This window comes from Melopsittacus undulatus, chromosome 4, assembly GCF_012275295.1.
Source record: "Melopsittacus undulatus isolate bMelUnd1 chromosome 4, bMelUnd1.mat.Z, whole genome shotgun sequence".
NCBI classification, from domain to species: Eukaryota; Metazoa; Chordata; class Aves; order Psittaciformes; family Psittaculidae; genus Melopsittacus; species Melopsittacus undulatus.
In genome coordinates this window covers 8,383,982-8,401,444 of record NC_047530.1, presented here as the reverse complement: position 1 = coordinate 8,401,444, position 17,463 = coordinate 8,383,982, and the positions used below count along the sequence as shown (strand labels likewise).

At 40.5% G+C, this 17,463-nt stretch overlaps 1 protein-coding gene across 1 annotated transcript in view; it reads left to right on the top strand.

Annotated features, from left to right (window-relative positions):
* Positions 1-3,666: 3,666 nt before the first annotated feature.
* SPTBN5 (spectrin beta, non-erythrocytic 5) overlaps positions 3,667-17,463 on the top strand; it is a 92,833-nt gene continuing 79,036 nt past the window's right edge. Inside the window, exons 1-8 of the mRNA XM_031044516.2 lie at positions 3,667-3,760; positions 5,808-5,924; positions 8,454-8,621; positions 9,817-9,933; positions 10,546-10,703; positions 11,549-11,777; positions 14,936-15,567; positions 16,538-16,676. Coding sequence (XP_030900376.2) covers positions 5,814-5,924; positions 8,454-8,621; positions 9,817-9,933; positions 10,546-10,703; positions 11,549-11,777; positions 14,936-15,567; positions 16,538-16,676 — 1,554 coding nt within the window. The 5' untranslated portion in view covers positions 3,667-3,760; positions 5,808-5,813. The remainder of the gene's footprint in view (positions 3,761-5,807; positions 5,925-8,453; positions 8,622-9,816; positions 9,934-10,545; positions 10,704-11,548; positions 11,778-14,935; positions 15,568-16,537; positions 16,677-17,463) is intronic.

The window sequence follows — 17,463 nt, the reverse complement described above, 5'->3', positions numbered from 1 at the left end:
TTTGTTTTAAGCTGTCCTCTTTTTCAAATGCAGTGAGAGGCTCCGGTTCCTTCGGATGATGTAATTCAACTGTTCTGCTTGAATTCTGCTCCCTGTTGATGTCATGTTGCTGCTAGCCAACTATTCAAAGAGAAAAGCAACTTCTAGTTTAGACTAGAGCATGGGGAGGCTGAGGTTTATAACAACCCAGCATCCTGGGATGCTGGTTTAGATCTTCCAGGCAGAGCTCAGCTTTAAGAAGAGCTGGGGCTCCATTCGCTGGGGACCCTTCTGCCCACAGCTGGGTGACATCAGCGCTGGGAAGGCAGGTATGTGGGGGACACAGAGGGGTTACTTGGGGGTGGTGAGCTGGAGGCATTTGGGAAGGGAAGCTGAGAGAAGTATTTGGCTATTTAGGGACAAAGTTCAGCTGAGAGGCCTGTGGAAGCAGGGTATCAGTGCAGGCTGACAGCTGAAGATGTCCATGCCTCTCCTAAGCTGCTTTTGACTAACTCCCCAACTTTTCTTCAGCCTTAGTATCCTAAATGAGCAAACAGCTTCCTGCAGTAATTACTGCCTGCTGCTCTCTGGAGTTGTCAGTATCCAGAGCATAGCTTCTCTGTGCCACGACTAGGTCTAAGATTCACTGTAATTCAAGATGTGTTCAGGAAATATTCTGGGATCATGGTTCATCTCACCTGTATCCACAGTGCCTTGATGAGACTGAATATGAACTGTTTCCTGCAGTTGGGGAAGGTGGAAGGGAGAAGGGCTGCTTTTGGGACCCAGGCTGTTGGCCTCAGGCAGCTTACTTGGCACAATGTAGGCTGCAAGACCATGGCCCAGAGCAGGGGCTGCCTCCCTGCTCCACAGAGTCAAGGCCCAGATGTTGTTTTGAGACTCTTACATGTGGAAGCAACATGGCTGGAGACATAGTGGGAGGTACAGGGCTGAGCTGTCATCCATGTGTTTGCACTTAACATACTTGTTTTCTTCGAGATTTGGGGAACCTTCTCCCTAGCAGAGATCAGACAGGATTTCCCCATACGTTCAGGAGGAGCATGTTTATGCAAAGCTCATGCAATGGAGGGGATGGGCTGTGCCAAACCTTTCACCTGAGCCATGTGAATAAACTCAGTCCTCTGCAAGAGCAGGCAGGAGTATGGCCACATGGCTTTTAAATCAGGGCTGGCTTTGCTCAGTGGCAAGTCAAAGCATAGATGTATTAGCTTGGTACAATGAGGGGGTCATTCAGTTACAGGAGTGTCAGCTCTGAATGGCCTCATGTAGGGATGCTTTCAAACACGAAGGCATCTGCACACACCTGTAGCAATGTATTCCCTTCAGGGAGACTCCTGATCCCAGTGGGCAAGTGCATTGATGCGGGAAGCCCATGGTCAAGGAGAACTCTATAGCTCCATAGGACCAGGGATCTGCTGTTCTGGGACAGCTCATGGAGATCAGATGTTACTCAGGTCAGCGAACTTGCATCTGCAACCCTCTGCCAGTCCTCTGCCAGTGACTGTCACTTTAATGCTCTTTGTAACAGGGGGATTAAACATTTCTTCCCATCTTAGACAGCAGGAATTCACATACAAGTTGTGGGAGGAAGAGGACTATGTTAAACAACCCCCACCAACAGCAAATAGAATTTCAAATAGCTATGAAGGAAGTGCCGCATCCCTCTTTGTTTTACATGGTGTTTCCAGGAGTAGCAGGGCTATGGGGGAAGCGCTTAGGAGCAGAGCAGCTTTAGGGCTGCAAACCAGGCTGCTTGGGTGTCAGGTTTGTTTGATTTCCAGTTTCTGTTTCCCTCTTGACAAGATTGTGGGCAGATAAGAAAGGGTGCTGGAAAAACCTCACATGTCTTGCGTGGCTGCTGCTTTGCAGAGGCAAATCCCACATCATGGTCCTTCCTCTTAAGAAACAAGAAAATGCTGCTGCCATTGTGGAAAACCACTTTTGACTGCAAACAGTGCAAAGGGAGGGTGCTTTCTGGGCCCTTCTTCCTGAGGCCAGTGGCAGGGCTCCCCTTCCCTATGAAGGCAGCAAGAGAGGGACCGTAATTAGCCTGGAGGGGTGATTTTTCCCTTGCCCCTTCAGGAAGCTGTACACAAATATTGTCGTGCCCCTCCTCTTACCATATTAGGATATAAATAACTGAGGAAATGCCTTTATCAGTGTCACATAAATGTCTGCCATTTTAACTTTGAACTATGGAGAGATACTACAAATGGAGATTGATATTCAGGAGTGAATTTTATACTAGATCTTTGGTTGCCTTATATTGTCATAAAAGCAAAGCCAGTGTTTCACACATTTAATTGTTTAGAAAATAATTAACTTGCAGTAGGGAGAAATGCTTCCTGCATCCAGGGCCAAGTCACCCACTGGTCTTCTGCCTTCTATTTGATAAGAGAGAGGGCATTTTCTTAACACACACAACCTAGCCAACCTATACCATGTTTAAGACAACGGCCTATAACCCTGCCTTCAGAAGAAGGTAGGAATAACTAAAACCAAAACAGAAAAGAGTGGAATTATAACCAGGCAATGAGCTTACAGAAGGGATGTAGGTAGTTGCTGAATTCATATCACTTTCCTCCTGTCATCCTGATCGCATTTAATGATCATTAAGAATCACATTGTATTAGCTGTTTGGTGAACACAAGTCCAGAAATTTGAAGGGAATATTTTGAGTAATGCCTGCATTCAGCTTTTTCTTTTTAGCTGTCTTATGTGACACAATGCATGACATTTCTCTTTTATGAGGAATCTCTTTTATCTTATTATGAAGATACAGATTTAGTTCATAAAGTTTCATCTTTACTGAGTTTTGGGGGACTGATTAATTTCTTCTTATGTGTTTTCTCCCATCTCTTTGTATGCTAACTAAATTACACATGCCAGAAGGCAAAATACTGCTATTCCCTCATCTCCAAGCTGGACATCTTCATTTACAGCTGATTTCAGATGCCTGCCTGTTTTCTAGTAGTGTTTCCCAGCAGCAACCCTCTGGTTCCTGGCAATAATTCCAGGTCAGTAAGTTCTGTGCTTACGCGACCTTGTAAGTGGTAAGTGACAGAAAGGACTCACTGCTGTGTAAGTTACCAGAATTATTTTCTCTTTTGCTGCTAATGAGAAACCCATCAATAGTAAGCTTTGGAATCAGCTGACACTGCCAGCTTGATCCCAGTTTGTCCTGCCAGCAGCAGGTATCTGTGTACATCAGCTTCTTCAAAACAGTGACTGGAAAAATCCTGATGCTTCACAATATCACCCTCTCATTTGCTGTATCCCAATGTAACCATTTGGGAATTGCCCTGATCTTCATACCCTCTGCTGTGCTTTCCTTCTTTCATTTTCAGATGCCACTGTCAAGTTCAATTTCCCAGGTAAGAATTCCTTAGAAAAGCAGCCTGTGATCAGTCAGAGCCTTTAGTGCAATTGTGGAAGATGCTCTTTATCAAAGCATCACCATGGTGGATGACTATTTTCACTGCTTTGTAGCAATTTTGGTGCCATTCATACGTTTTTGAATGGAAGGATTGGACAAGGCCTGTTACAACCTTTACTCATGGTGTTCTGATGGATTACTTCCTTTAGATCAGATGAGAGGTTCATAGGTAGATCATAAATACTTGGTCTATGTGTCTGAATTCAAAGGTCACTTTGCATGAAAAGAGAAAGCTGAAGTAGGAATAGGAGTGGATCTACAACTGAAAGTCATTCTCCAGAGTGACCAACTGCTGAATGCAGAAAGGAGTTCCTCCAAACCTGTGTAAGTCCATTTTTTTAAATGTTTTTTGATCTTTTTCTGGTAATGTACCATTGTAGCCACCTCTGGCTCTTAGCACTGCTTTTACATCCTTCAAATGCAGACAATCTATCACAGACCTGTCTTCGGGTAGTCATCTACCAATGTAGGGTGCATTTCTAACTTCATTTAATAAAACAGACCAGCTGTTGTGTATAGCTCAACAAATAATCTTCCTTTGCACCTGGATGAAATCACTTTGGTCATTGTCCAGGATGGCTGCAATGCTGAATAACAACCCTTTTAAAAAAAGGAGCCTGCAGACATTCTGAGAACTATTTGGCAAATTCAGAAATGGCATTATGATATGGGTTAACTATATGGTCTTATTACATAGGAGGGAGTTAATATCCCCCCTCTGGCAGGGAAAGGCAATTCTTTGAATATCTGTGCTCCAGACGGAGCAAGTAGGCAGTGCTTAACTGGCCCAAAAGATAAGAAAACATTATGAGGATCTTCTTTGTTGTTTTATTTCAAACTTTGCTAAATTCTTCTTTTCTTAAGGCTTTCATCTGTGGTCATGATCCTTCCGTGTGTTGCTGCTGAATTGTCAGGCTTCAGTGCTGTGCCTAGTTTGCCAAAGTCAAGTACTGGGGGTTAAGAAACCTCTGGGGCAAAAAAAGTAGAAAATGCAGTAAAAAAAAAAATCATTGCTTCTGCACTTCCCATAGCTTTTCATCTTGTAAAATGGCAACATTTTTCATATTTATTAGATCACAGTGAACTATCAAGCAAGCAATTTCCCATTTGCAGTGACTGCTGTTGCTAGTTCCCTGTTGCTGTCTTCTCATGCTAGGATAGATAATGGGGTTTTTTCAGTATTTCATGTTTTATGAATGAAGAGAACACAGAGCTCAGAACTGGGCCCTCACAGAGCGGCACACAATATTTAGGAAGCAGGTCACCCTGCTCCACACCTCTGCAGTCTGTCAAAGGTTTTCACTTTTCATTCCCTTCTCTCTTTGCAGTGGGTTGACAGCAGCAGACACCTCTCTCCTTTCTTCTTGGTTTCACAACTAGGCTGATATCTAGGTGATACTTAGAGATATAGCAGTAGTCCAAGCAGGTGATGTCTGGTCACTAGAGATGTGTGTAGCTATGAATTTTACACTGATTTTTTAAATTTTTTTAAATGATTCTCTTGCCTTCATTACAGCTTGGTCACTGCTCTTACAGGTTTACATCATACGTGAAATTACTCCAAAAGAGCTGTTTGGTTGAGCTGAAATCTAGTTTATTGTGTCACAGGCTCTAAAGGGAAGATTCCTCCTATCTAATCTTCTTAAATGTTCACCAGGGTGATGTAATGAGTTACAAGCCTGATTTTTCATTGATATGGATGAGGCAGACAAGTCTGTGACAGCCTAGGGAAGTTTCCTGACTCCCAGTCTGGGAGCTTGTCCATGAGATTATATGTCACCATCCTTGCAGTGTGATAGATATGAAGACTATGAACTCATGAGGGGGAAGAACTAAGTTGGCTTCATTTCCTTTCTAAGCAGCCATTTGGTTTCTGTTGGAAATGTTGTGGTCTGAAAGCCAAGAGCAGCATCTCTATGATTCCTCAAAGAACATAACACCCTTTGGAGCATTGCATTGGAAGTGATTTGCAGACCCCTTTTTCTGACAGGGTCTAAGATCAGTTGTCTGCCTTGTGCTGCCAGCACATTCAAGGAAGCTGTTGATGGCTTTCAGATCATGGGGCTCCTCATGGGAGCAAGTGACTGGGGGGAGACTGCAAGAAAGAAAGCTGCACAGATACATGCTACATTTTCATCCTGATATTACAGATGTATTTCAAAAGGGAGAACTCAAGTAGGTTAAAACTGAACTTGGGTGAAATTAAAGTACAAAGTACAATCAAAAGGAAATTAAGGTATTATATTGCGTGTGGTTTTGAATCTTGTACCTGTTGGGGCTGGGTTCCCTACATACACTGGGCATGTTTTTGTAGCTGGCCAGGCAGATCTCTTTAGCTCTGAGAACCTCACCAGAGTTTCTGGCTTCCTAGGTGACCATGGGTACGGAATATGAAAAAGACCACATCAAAAAGCTGCAGGAGCAGCGTATGTCCATGCAAAAGAAAACCTTCACCAACTGGATGAACAATGTGTTCTTCAGGAATAATGTAGGTAGCTCCTTCAATCTGGGCATTTTTTTCCTGATTTTTTTTTCATTTATTTCACCCACTGTGTTCTTTTCTTGTGTGATTTTTTACATATTTTTCTTGACTGTTGTCATTACACATATATGCCAGCAAGGAAGACTTGGACTCAAGGCTCCAGCCTGCAACTTTTACCTTATATCTGTCTCAGTTGTCCATGTTTCCAGTCTTCCCTGAAACCAGGGTTGGCTTTTGCAGATGTATATAACCCTGTCATATTGTGATGTCCATTGTATCTTGCTGATCATCTCAGAGGAAGATCTTTGTTTCCTTTTATACTTCCTACAAGCAAAGCATCTGCAGATGTCTGGACTTCCCCAATCAGGGCTGAATTCCTAGTTGTCCAGCTGAAATTTGAGACTTTCCAGCTTTGCCTGATTGGTCCTGCTTGAGTTGCTGCTCAATGACTCTAAAAAGTTGCCTTAAGTATAGCAATTTCAGTCAGACATACTGCCATGCAACTATAGACCAATTTCTTTTCAGTAAGTCTCAGACTTCCACAAAGCTTCAGAGCTAGGGTACAGTTGATTTGTGTTTGCAAGGGAGCTCCAACGTATTCCAAAAGTCTCCAGGCCTATTTGCAGATACACTGATTTGAGGCAAAAATGATGTAGCTGTATCACAGTAGGGTATTACATCATCTAAAACCAGTTCCCTTTTTTAGAGTCTGTAGCTGATATTAATGAAAATGAACTTTGACAACACCAGGCAAGACCAGGAGTCTCAATTCCATCTAGGTCATATTTATTACATGTTGCTTCAGAGCTACATGCATTTTTTTTCAGTGTCATGTTTTAAGTTGGTGATTGGTGCAAAGGCTCCCTCAGAACACAATAAACTTTTAAGTTTCTTTTTCTTCCGGTGAGAGAATAACCACAAAACACATTCTCATATCTGCAGAAAGCTAGGTTTTTATGGTGTAGGAAATGATTTTTGTTTAGCTACAGGTAAATATATCTACCTTCTCATTTTAAAAACACCTTCAAGTTCAAAGATCAAAACGTCAGTCTGGACTTCCTGCACAGTACTTGTTAATGTATCATAAAAGCATGAGGGGAAAAAGCCTGCGAGAGCGTTCCAAACCATATACGGTAAGAAATGGTGCAGAGAGTGACTGCTTATCTAGGTCTTCTCAGCAATGTAGTCTCAGCTTTTCAGCACACACTTTAATGTGATTGGGTCATACTTCAGGACACTACAGTATTCCCAGTTGCACTGTTGACTACTTCAAGTGTAGTGCTAAGGATGCTATTGGATTGAATTTGTTAAGCAGTTTCTGATGGGTATTTTTATGAGAAGACTGATGCAACAAAGCTATTAAAATTACTGCTGGGTGAGGCATAAAGCAGACATATGAAGACTGTCTCTTTACAAATTTTAATGGAACTATTCTTCATTTATAGAAGTGTCACAGAATATAACAACTTTTGACTTCTTTTATGGTAATATACCAGAGGTAGAGTTTTAAGTTTATTTAATATGCAAAAAGAAATAAAGTTGGCAACTAAATAGGGAGTTTTTCATGGAGATAGTCAGAGAAAGTTGTAAATTCTTGCTCCACACACAAGACAGACTGAAAGTTTCTCTGGGTTGCTTTTATACTTTCACTGTTTTCTTCTTTCTCTGGAAAAAAGCTCTGTTAAATTGATTAATAATGGGTCAGGAGTGAAAAAGCACATGTTTATTATCTGCCTTTTTTTTTGCCCCTACATGTAACTATTTCTGAATTAGAAAAGCTACTATTTCAGATTTTTTTTTCCTTTTTCTGAAGACTATTTAAAGATTATTCACTGTGATTTCAGAATCACGGTAAATTATTGCTGGATATATTTTGATGACACTTTAGACGATTAATGGCATAAGGCCAAAAGGAAACACCCAAGGCATGTTCTTGTTAGGTCAGAGTACACGCTATGTCATTTTGTATCACCTAAGCACTGGGTGACTTCAGCACTGGCAGCAATGAAATACATTTTTGTAAAAGAACTTAATCTTTCACTTAGTGTGAGACTCTGCCTAAAAATATGGATGCTTTAGGTGGCAGCACAGCTCCAACAGGACATAATGGACTTTATTGAGTGTATTGAGTAAAAAAATGAGTCTTTGAATGGGATTATCAGCTCAATTTTTAAATAGAATGCATTGCTCAAAATAAAAAGATTGGATTTATTTTCATTGAGGTAAAAAGTCAGCATTTCCAAAATGTTTGATTTTGAAAATGCTGGTTTCTATTTTACTTTTCAAAATCTTCCACTTTTTTCCTGTATTCGCTCAGTTGTGGGTTTTGTTTTCCTTCACTTATGCCTGCTTTCATAAATAATGTCAGCCCTGCTGCAAATCCTTTTTTTGTGAATTCAGGTTCATCACTTTTCACACACATGCACTGACATAACCCAGTGAAACAGCAAGAAGGTGTTGTTTAGTATTAGAAGTAGAGGGCTCTGTTAGCCAAGCTTTCAGCCAGAGTCTGTGTTGTCTGACTGGTCTTCACAGGCAAATATCGAGATACAAGATATTTACACAGACTTGAAGGATGGCATCTCTCTCATGCAACTCCTGGAGTTGCTTTCTGGAGAAGCTTTGCCCAGACCAAACCGGGGAAAGATGAGAGTGCATTTTCTAGAGAACAACAGCAAAGCCATCACATTTCTGAAATCCAAGGTAAGTTAATATTGATATTAGAGATCACAACAGTTTATGTATGTTACTAACTAATTATAATATCCACCTCTAACACACAATAAGATAGTCTTTGAAGACAGGCCAGGAGTTTTATTAAAAGAAAAAGAGTAATCAGATTTTAATTTCTCTGTTATTTGAGTAACATGACTCATAAACAACTAATGATCCCCAAAACCAAGTCACATATAAATGAAAATGTACTGTATTTCTATATCTTTCTAGTTGTTGTGTTTTCCTACATGCTGGGGGACAGCAGACATCATTAGGCAAAGGTGAAGCTACCTGGTAAAAAAATACTCTAACAGTTTCAGCAAGTTATTGCAGTGGGTTTATTTATTCTAGTCATGCATCCTCATTTCAGCTGCAAGTCAGTATGTAATTGTTTTTTCATTTCATTCTACACCTCTTTGGAAAATCATCACACAAAACTCTGTGCCATGAATTCTGAAGGAGCAGAGGAGTTTCATTAGCAGTAGATGTGGGAAAGTACATACTGTCTGGATTTTTGCAAACTAAAAAGCAGATGAAAATTCAGTACAGGGCTCCAGCTAACACATGCCTGATAAGGATATACACTATGTAAGGTCCAGTGGTATGTGCACTTCCAGGCTCTGCCAGCTGTGCCAACCAAACATCACTTGTAAGTCCAGCCTCCAGAAACAGGTTCATGAAGATAACAGGAGCCAGTGCAGAATGCTCAGACTTCTTGAAGAGATATGGCCTTGTTGACATAGTAGAAACTACAACCCTGCTTGCTGTTCATGTAATAGTGGAGAAGGCAGCATGGATGTTTAGTAGGATGATTGTATTGTTTAGCAAGCCCAAGAGCTATATGCTGACTAGCTGACTGGAGACCAGTCAGGTAGAGTTGGTCCCACTGTCACTCCTCTGGAGGAAAGGAGCACCAAATTGTGTTTTCTTCCTCCCCTTAACTACCAGTTTTCAAAACCCTTTCAGGATATTTAAATCTTTCAGACCACCATCCCTTTGCTTTTGCTGGAACTCTTTTGGTACATGTGAGAGCTAGGGTGTGAACATAGGAGCTAGAAGCTTATGGGTACAGAGGAAGAAAACAGCATGAACACCCTCTTCATTAGCAGCTTGTTATACCAGCTATCTTCAGAGAGCTGGACATGAGTACTTTTATACTGAATGTGTATTGGTTTATTAGCAGGTACAAGTGAAAGTGATTGGTCCTGAGAACATCGTGGATGGTGACAGAACCTTAATCCTGGGACTCATCTGGATCATTATACTTCGATTTCAGATTTCATCTATCAAACTTGACAAGGTAAAACAGTGTCTTCATCTTTTTTGCTTAATTAGTGTTTTAGAGACTTTGTAGAGTTTAAGCCTGGCGAGGCTATTTTGATTACATTTCCTGACCATTTGGATCATGCAGATCTTCTATTATTACCCAGTTACTCAGCCAGCAATTTCTAAAACCAATTGAATCTATCTTATATTTTCTTATTTCACATGTACTCTTAAGTACAAGCAGGATAAGATCCCATGAAGAGATTATGAAAGTCAATGATTTCTAACATTAGACCTGGACACGCTACATTTTGTTTCTGAATTCTAGATCACAGCTAAGGAAGCAAACAATCTGAACTTTGTTTTCCACTTGATTTCTACCAGGCTTACAGAAGAAAAACATTAAAAAAGATGTAACACTTACTTTTCATGTTAGAATTTCTGAGTTCATTCAATTCACTTAAATAGAAAACTCCTACTTTCATGTTAAGTAATTCTACCTTCATGGCAGATACAGTCTGCAAGCAGATCTGTGAATAAGACAGAAGTAATGCAAAGCAATCTTTGGGAGCATGCGCATAAACCCCCTGATGCTGCTTCTATATGTTGTTCACACTGATTTTTCTTTTCCCTGCTCCCTTCACAGGAAGAATTTGGAGGCAGAGCTGATGTTCTATTTGCCAATGAAGCCTTACTACTCTGGTGTCAGCATAAAACTGCCAGCTATTCCAATGTGAATGTGAAGGACTTCTCCAAAAGCTGGAGTGATGGGCTGGCCTTCAATGCACTCATACATGCTCACAGGTAAAAGCTGATGGATCAGTTCAGAGGGAGTTGCTCATTGCTGTCTCTAGCTCCAGCACAACTTGTTCCAGGATATGAATTTCAAGTATTTGTCAAGAAACTGTCAAACCCCCTCTTTGCCCTTTCACACTGAAGACCCTCCTTTCTTAATTAGATATTCTCCCTGAGGAAGGAAGGACCAAAATCTCCTTTTTGATATTCCCTTTAGTTGAGCATAACATTGAATTTCCAAGGGAGTATCATCTGAACAATGCTGCCCATTATTTGGTCTTAGCCCCTTGGTCTTAGCCCCATTGCTCTTTTTCAAAAGTTATTATTTTAGGGACTGGTTTTATTGTATATGCTTCATGAGCATGTATACCTTCTGATTCAACCATGACAGAGTAAGAAAACTCTCAGTATCTTTCTTTCTCCCTTCTCTGGCCCTTTGAAAAAGTATGAAGAAAACAGCCCAAGGCAGGAGTGAGAAACCACTGGGAGAACCTTGAACATTTCTTCTCTCATTAGAAATTCTGCTACATCTGCTGGTAGGATACCATGGTGGGATCCTGTAACTTCCCCATTTTCAGAATTGCCTCTGCAGTGGGCTTTGGTTTTCACCCATAAGTGAAGAGGAGAAATAAGTGAAGGGCAGAGATTTGCTGCAAGCTCTACTTCAATTACATAAGGGACAGTTTTCTTCCTTTTAAGTAGGCAAGGAGTGATGCTCTTGAATGAACCTCAAGGTCAGACAGTAATATGACATTCCTTAGACTAATAAGCAGTTTATGGTTTATAATCTGAAAGAATTTATGACAAACATAAATCTTTCTTCCCTGCCATGCCCTGTTTTTCTCCTTGCCCAGGCCTGATCTTATCCACTACAGCTCACTGAGGCAGGACCAGCCCATCAAAAACCTGAACAATGCCTTCGATGTTGCTGAGAAAGAGCTAGGAATCAGCAAACTGCTTGATGCTGAGGATGTGGCAGTGCCCTACCCAGATGAGAGATCCATAATGACTTACGTGTCACTCTATTACCACTACTTCTCCAGGCTGAAACAAGGCCAGACAATACAAAAAAGACTTAACAAAGTGAGTGCATTGCTACCTTCATAAGTTAAAAGTTAGTTATGTAAAGCTAAATTTATGTTGGAAACGTTTGGGGTTTTGTTATTTAGGGGGTTTTGTGTGCAAGCTCAACTTCAGGATCATTTGAACTGAATCAAATGGCACGACTATTTAAAAGACCTTTTATCATCACCTGAATCTTGAGAAGTGGCAGTAGACTCTGATCTCTAAAGGGGATTGCATTTATCTTAATGAAAATTAATCCCTTTTTGACCTCACAGTTTCTGTTTGAGAACTGATGTGGCTCCAAGGTAGCTGGAGGCAATACAGATCCCATTAATCTTGGGAGGATTACTGCTATGCAAAAGCAGGCCTAGTCAACAATTTTCTGATTTAATAGAAAGATGATCCCTTATTCTATGAGACTACTTTGTATTTTTATTTCCCGTGAAAATCTTCATCCTTTCTTTCTAACTCCTTAAACAGGTACGAAATGGAAACAAAAACCAAACAAAACAAAACAACAGCCAACAAACAAACCCTAAACAGACAAACAAAAAACCCCAAAAAACATTAAAAAGGAGGAAGTGCAAAAGAAGGGGGAACACTCCTAGAGAAAAAAAACACCATTTTGTCTCACATACAATCACAAATTATATTAAAAACTGTTTCTATCCTGTTGATAAAACTGAAGGAATTATGACATTCCTTAGAGAGAATTTCTTTTCTACGTTCGGAATAATTTGGTTTTAAAACAAGTAGCCTGCAGAAAACTTGTACATCCAGGATGGGTCCTACATGAACATCTGGACTTAAGAGAACTGCCTGTGCACTTGGGAGAGAGGATATGTTGCTCCATGGGAGTCACAAAAATCCAGACTAGTGCTTCTTTCCAGTATCTGAAGGGGGCCTATAAAGACACTGGGGAGGGACTCATCATTATGGACTGTAGTGACAGGACAAGGGGTAACGGGTTAAAATTTGAACAGGGGAAGTTTAGATTGGATATAAGGAGGAAGTTCTTTATTGTAAAGGTGGTGAGTCACTGGAATGGGTTTCCAGGGAAGTTGTGAATGCTCCCTCCTGGGTGGCATTCAAGGCCAGGTTCGACACACAGAGCCGTGGATGACATGGTTTAGTGGGAGGTGTCCCTGCCCATGGCAGGGGTTTGGAACTTGATGATCTTAAGGTCCTTTCAAACCCTGACTGTTCTATGATTCTATGATTCCCTGGTGGTAACAGGATGAAAGCTTTGGCAAAGCAGGCTTGCTCAGCCAACAAAGTGGTCTGGGATATGAACAAGATGATCCCAAACCATGTGTCAGTAACAGTGATGTTCTCTGAAAAAAAGAATTAGATGAGAGCAGGGCTTGTAACTGGGACAAAGATTGGGCAGCAGTGAGGAGACTGGGCAGTAGAATTTGACTGGTCTACATATGATTCTTTAGACTTTGTCCAGGAGACATCATTTTTCTTCTGATAAGCCTGAAATAGTCCTTGTGTCACCAAGCATTCATTAGAGGAACTCTAAGGATCAAATAGATCCTATATTTGTATTATAGAGAAAACCAGAAACAGTATCTCTTATTCTGTTCTTTTTAAGTTCTTTCTGTATTCCAATGTTTTTTTTTCCATTTGTACAGACATATTTATTCTTTTTTTTCTCTCTCCCTTTCCACTTATCTGTATCTTTTTCCCTTTTTTTAATTTTTAGCCTATTTCTAATACTGCATTCCAATCTCCCTGCATTTCTGTCACACACAGACATTCAGAAGGAGAAAGAGACAGATGTTAATCTCTTCATGTCCCTAGTCCCCACAAATAGGCAGCTCTGAATTTACTAATAGGATTGGGGAGGGAAGCCTGAATGTGTCAAGGAAGTCTTTTTGTTCAGACTGTGTGACCAGGATGGCAGAGAGAATCAGCTCAAGGAGGTAAATCTCCTTTCTTACTCCTGTGTGAGGTGGCCATGCATTTGCTAAGATCTTTCAGTGAGAACTGGTACGATGGTAAAAAATACAGAAGGAAGCCCTGATGTCATGGCCTGCTTTTTCTAACTAAAGGTTAGTGCAGTTTTACTCCTCTTCCAGCACTGTGACATTTATTCATTGCCAAGTGCACTTTCTGACACATAAAAGCAGATTACCACTTGCATTTGCTCAGTGCCATCTCCCTTACTAATCTGCCTGGTTGGAGCAAGCAGGCTCAGGGCAATGATAGAGGCAGGCAGCATTGTTCAGCATTAAACCTGACATCTGCAGGAGGACTACTAAATTAGGGCGAGGAAAAAATATAAAGTAAAAAGACAGAGATGAAAAAAAAGGGAAAACTGGAAAGAAATAGTGATGTCAATTTATCACTGTATTTCATGATGAATTTCCTTCTAAATCTGTGCTCCATTGTTTACCTGAACTTGAAATAAAGACAGGTCAGAACACAAATGAAAGAGATCAATGTCCTGGATTTGGAAAATTAGTATTGAATCAAAGTTAACATTCTTACCAAACCCTTTTTGGCTATGAGACACTAATAGTTTATATAAAGAGAAACAGTTCCAACAGAAGAGATTTAGACGGGGCTTTTGACCGCAGTCTGCTGGGGGTATGTGAGAGAACAAGGATCCTGTGGGATGGTCTCCTAACAGTCTAAAGTGATGAAGCTAAGAGCATGTAATTGCATATGAGATTGGGATAGGATGGTTTGGGGGTCAGGAATAAGAATGGAAAAAAAGGAAAATAATCTGGATTGTTGGTTTTTTTATTAAGAATGGGGGAAAAAATCTGCTTTTTCCATTGTGAAACAAAAAGTCTGAATCCTCACTTTGAGCTTCTTGTTTTCTTGTCAGCCCACAGAGGCACTGCTGACAGTCTCCACATGCATGCTGTTTATTCCAATATTAACCTTTCTTTAAATAAAAACTAAAATGAGGCATTAAATAATATTCATTTATCTGTGTTTTATGGAAGGTTATTCTATGATTTCACCTGGCCTCAGATGTGACAGCTGTCACTACACTGATATAAAAATGTGACAACCGTAGCAACCTGCTTAAATACTATTTATCTGACAATTATTCAAGTATTTGAATCCTAAGCTTGGTTTGTAAAGGTGATGTTTTCTGTTCAGCCACCTTGCTTCGTTCTGCTTCTTATGTGGCTTGTACATTCATATTCCCATCACAGATCGTGTTCTTCCTGAAGGAGATAGATGACTTGAAGCTTCTATATGAGCAGATGGTCTCTGACCTCCTGAAATGGATTAAACAGAAGGTGACAGAACTGGATGACCGTCATTTCCCTAACACTCTTCAGGAAATGTGGCTGCTCATGGCCAACTTCAAGACCTTCCGCACTGTGGAGAAACCGCCCAAATATCAAGAGAAGGGCATGATTGAAGCTCATCTTTTCAACATCAGGACCAAGCAGAGAGCTAACAACCAACGGCCATACCTGCCCCCAGAGGGGAGGATGCTGCAGGATGTGGAAAAGCATTGGATTATCCTGGAAAAGGCAGAGCACAGCCGTGGAAAAGCACTGCAGAAGGAGATGCTGAGGCTAGAAAGGCTGGAACAGCTAGCTCAGAGGTTCCTGAAGAAGGCAGCCCTGCGTGAGTCTTACTTGGAAGACATGAAGAAAGTGATTGGGAAGCAGGACTTCTGGCCAGAGAGTGTAGACAGAATGGAGGCTGCAAGTAAGAAGCTGGAAGCCATTGTGGCAGATGTACTCCCTAGGAGGGAGCGTTTCACAGCTTTGGATGAAATGGCCACAGTCATCAGCCAGGGGAATTATCATGGCAAAGATCAAATCATGCAGAAGTGAGTGACAGATGTGATACTCTGTAGTCATGATTGAAGTCAGTTGAAATTCTGTGGTGTGGTAGAAGAAAATCAATTGTAGCCATGAATAACAGCTCTCCTCCTCGTGAGTAGAACTGTCAGGAATTTCTTCCACCTGTGAGCAGTTTCAGCAGATAAAACAAATGCTTCATGTTCTTTAATTACTTTTTTCTTGAATGAGCAAACTTTCAGACTGATTTCTGGTGAGAAACAGTTTTAAGATATTTTCACTATATAAAAAAATACTTGTTCTGCCAAAAGTTCTTACCTCTTATCAAAAATGCTCAGGGAGACACATTTTATTTCAAATCAAATCTCTTTTTCAGTGTGTAGTTTGGGGAGATACAGATTAGTTCAGGCACAAAGTCTTTGCAGATTGACTCCAGATTGGAGCAAATCTTGACAAATTATGACTTCTCAGATTATCAGTATAGCCTGATTTAGGAATGACTAAGAATGTCAAACAAATAATGTCCTTGTGGTATTTCAATGTTTTTTTAAGTTTAGAAAATATCAGAAATCTGTGATTAAACTAAGAAAAGCAATTATAAAAGAAGAAATCAAACTCTTTATAAAATCAGATTGTAACTCACAATATGGTTTGGATTTATTTTTTATTTTAAGCAGCCATTTAAACACCACTTCTTTTTTTTCCAAGCCTTTCCATTATGTAAGTTGAAAGCAATGTGGGTTATTAGATATGAGGATACATAAAAAACTGTCTAAATTTAAAGAAGTCAATGACAGTTGATGTGCTAGCCAAAATTCTTCTCCATGATGACAATAATTAAATAACAACATTGCTTTGACCTGTTTTGTGATCATGTCCTGTGCTCTTGCACTAGTGACAAATGTTGTGTGTATTCATTTAGCTTCTGTAGAAGCTGAAAGCCCTGCATATCTCCCAGTCTTTGGTCCAAATCAGTGATTTCTCTCCCTTTCCTTGCAGGCAAAAGAGCATTTCAGAGCAATGGCAGGATCTTCTTGATCAGTTGCAGAGACGACAACACTCCCTGGGTACAATGCAAGAAATTTTGAGCCTCTTGAGGGACATTGATGCCATTACAGAGGAGCTGAAAGAGCTGCAGGTACTGACCCCTCCCACCTGGCACACAGCTTGCACTGCTACCACTGTGTCTTCCTAAAAAAGCCCCCATGTTCCAGGGTCTGCCTGGTGCCAACAGAAGACAAGTTTATCAGCTGTAGAAGAATACACCATTTTTCCATAGATACCTAACTATACATCTCAATTTATCATTGCAGGTACATGAGAAGAAAACAGGCTCTGGTACAGGGACTCTCCCTAATCAGAAAGCCAGATATGGTATTACAGGGAGTGCACTACACATTTAAGTTATGTAGTAAAATAAAAACGGGAAATAATCTCAGCTAAATTTAGAAGTGTAAAAGCAGAACTGGAATAAAACAGCCTCCTGTTCCCATTCCACATAATTCTTCTGGATTACCTTCTAGAAGTACCTCCAGTGATAATACAAGTGGGGACTATCTCAGGCATATGTCTGGCTTCCAGGTATCTAACTTGAGAGAGGGAAAAGTTCCACTGTAGATGCACAGTGATTGCTTTTAGGAAGAATTTCCAAGTGTTAACAGGGTGTCAGAGTGCAAATTCTTCACTTTAGCATAGGAAATCCGTGATTTCATATTGATTTGTAATGGCAGGAAGTATATATAATCCTTTGGTCTTGCCTTGTCGTTTTTAAAGACAGAAAAATCCTTACATCAATGGGTTGACTTGTACCTAGGTTGAAAAAGTCAACATGCTACATGAAGTTGTGAATTTTAAATTCAAGATAAGACCTGTCTTTAAGTTAAGAATCTTTCTGTCCTAGTATTAGTAAGCAAAGAACACATTCT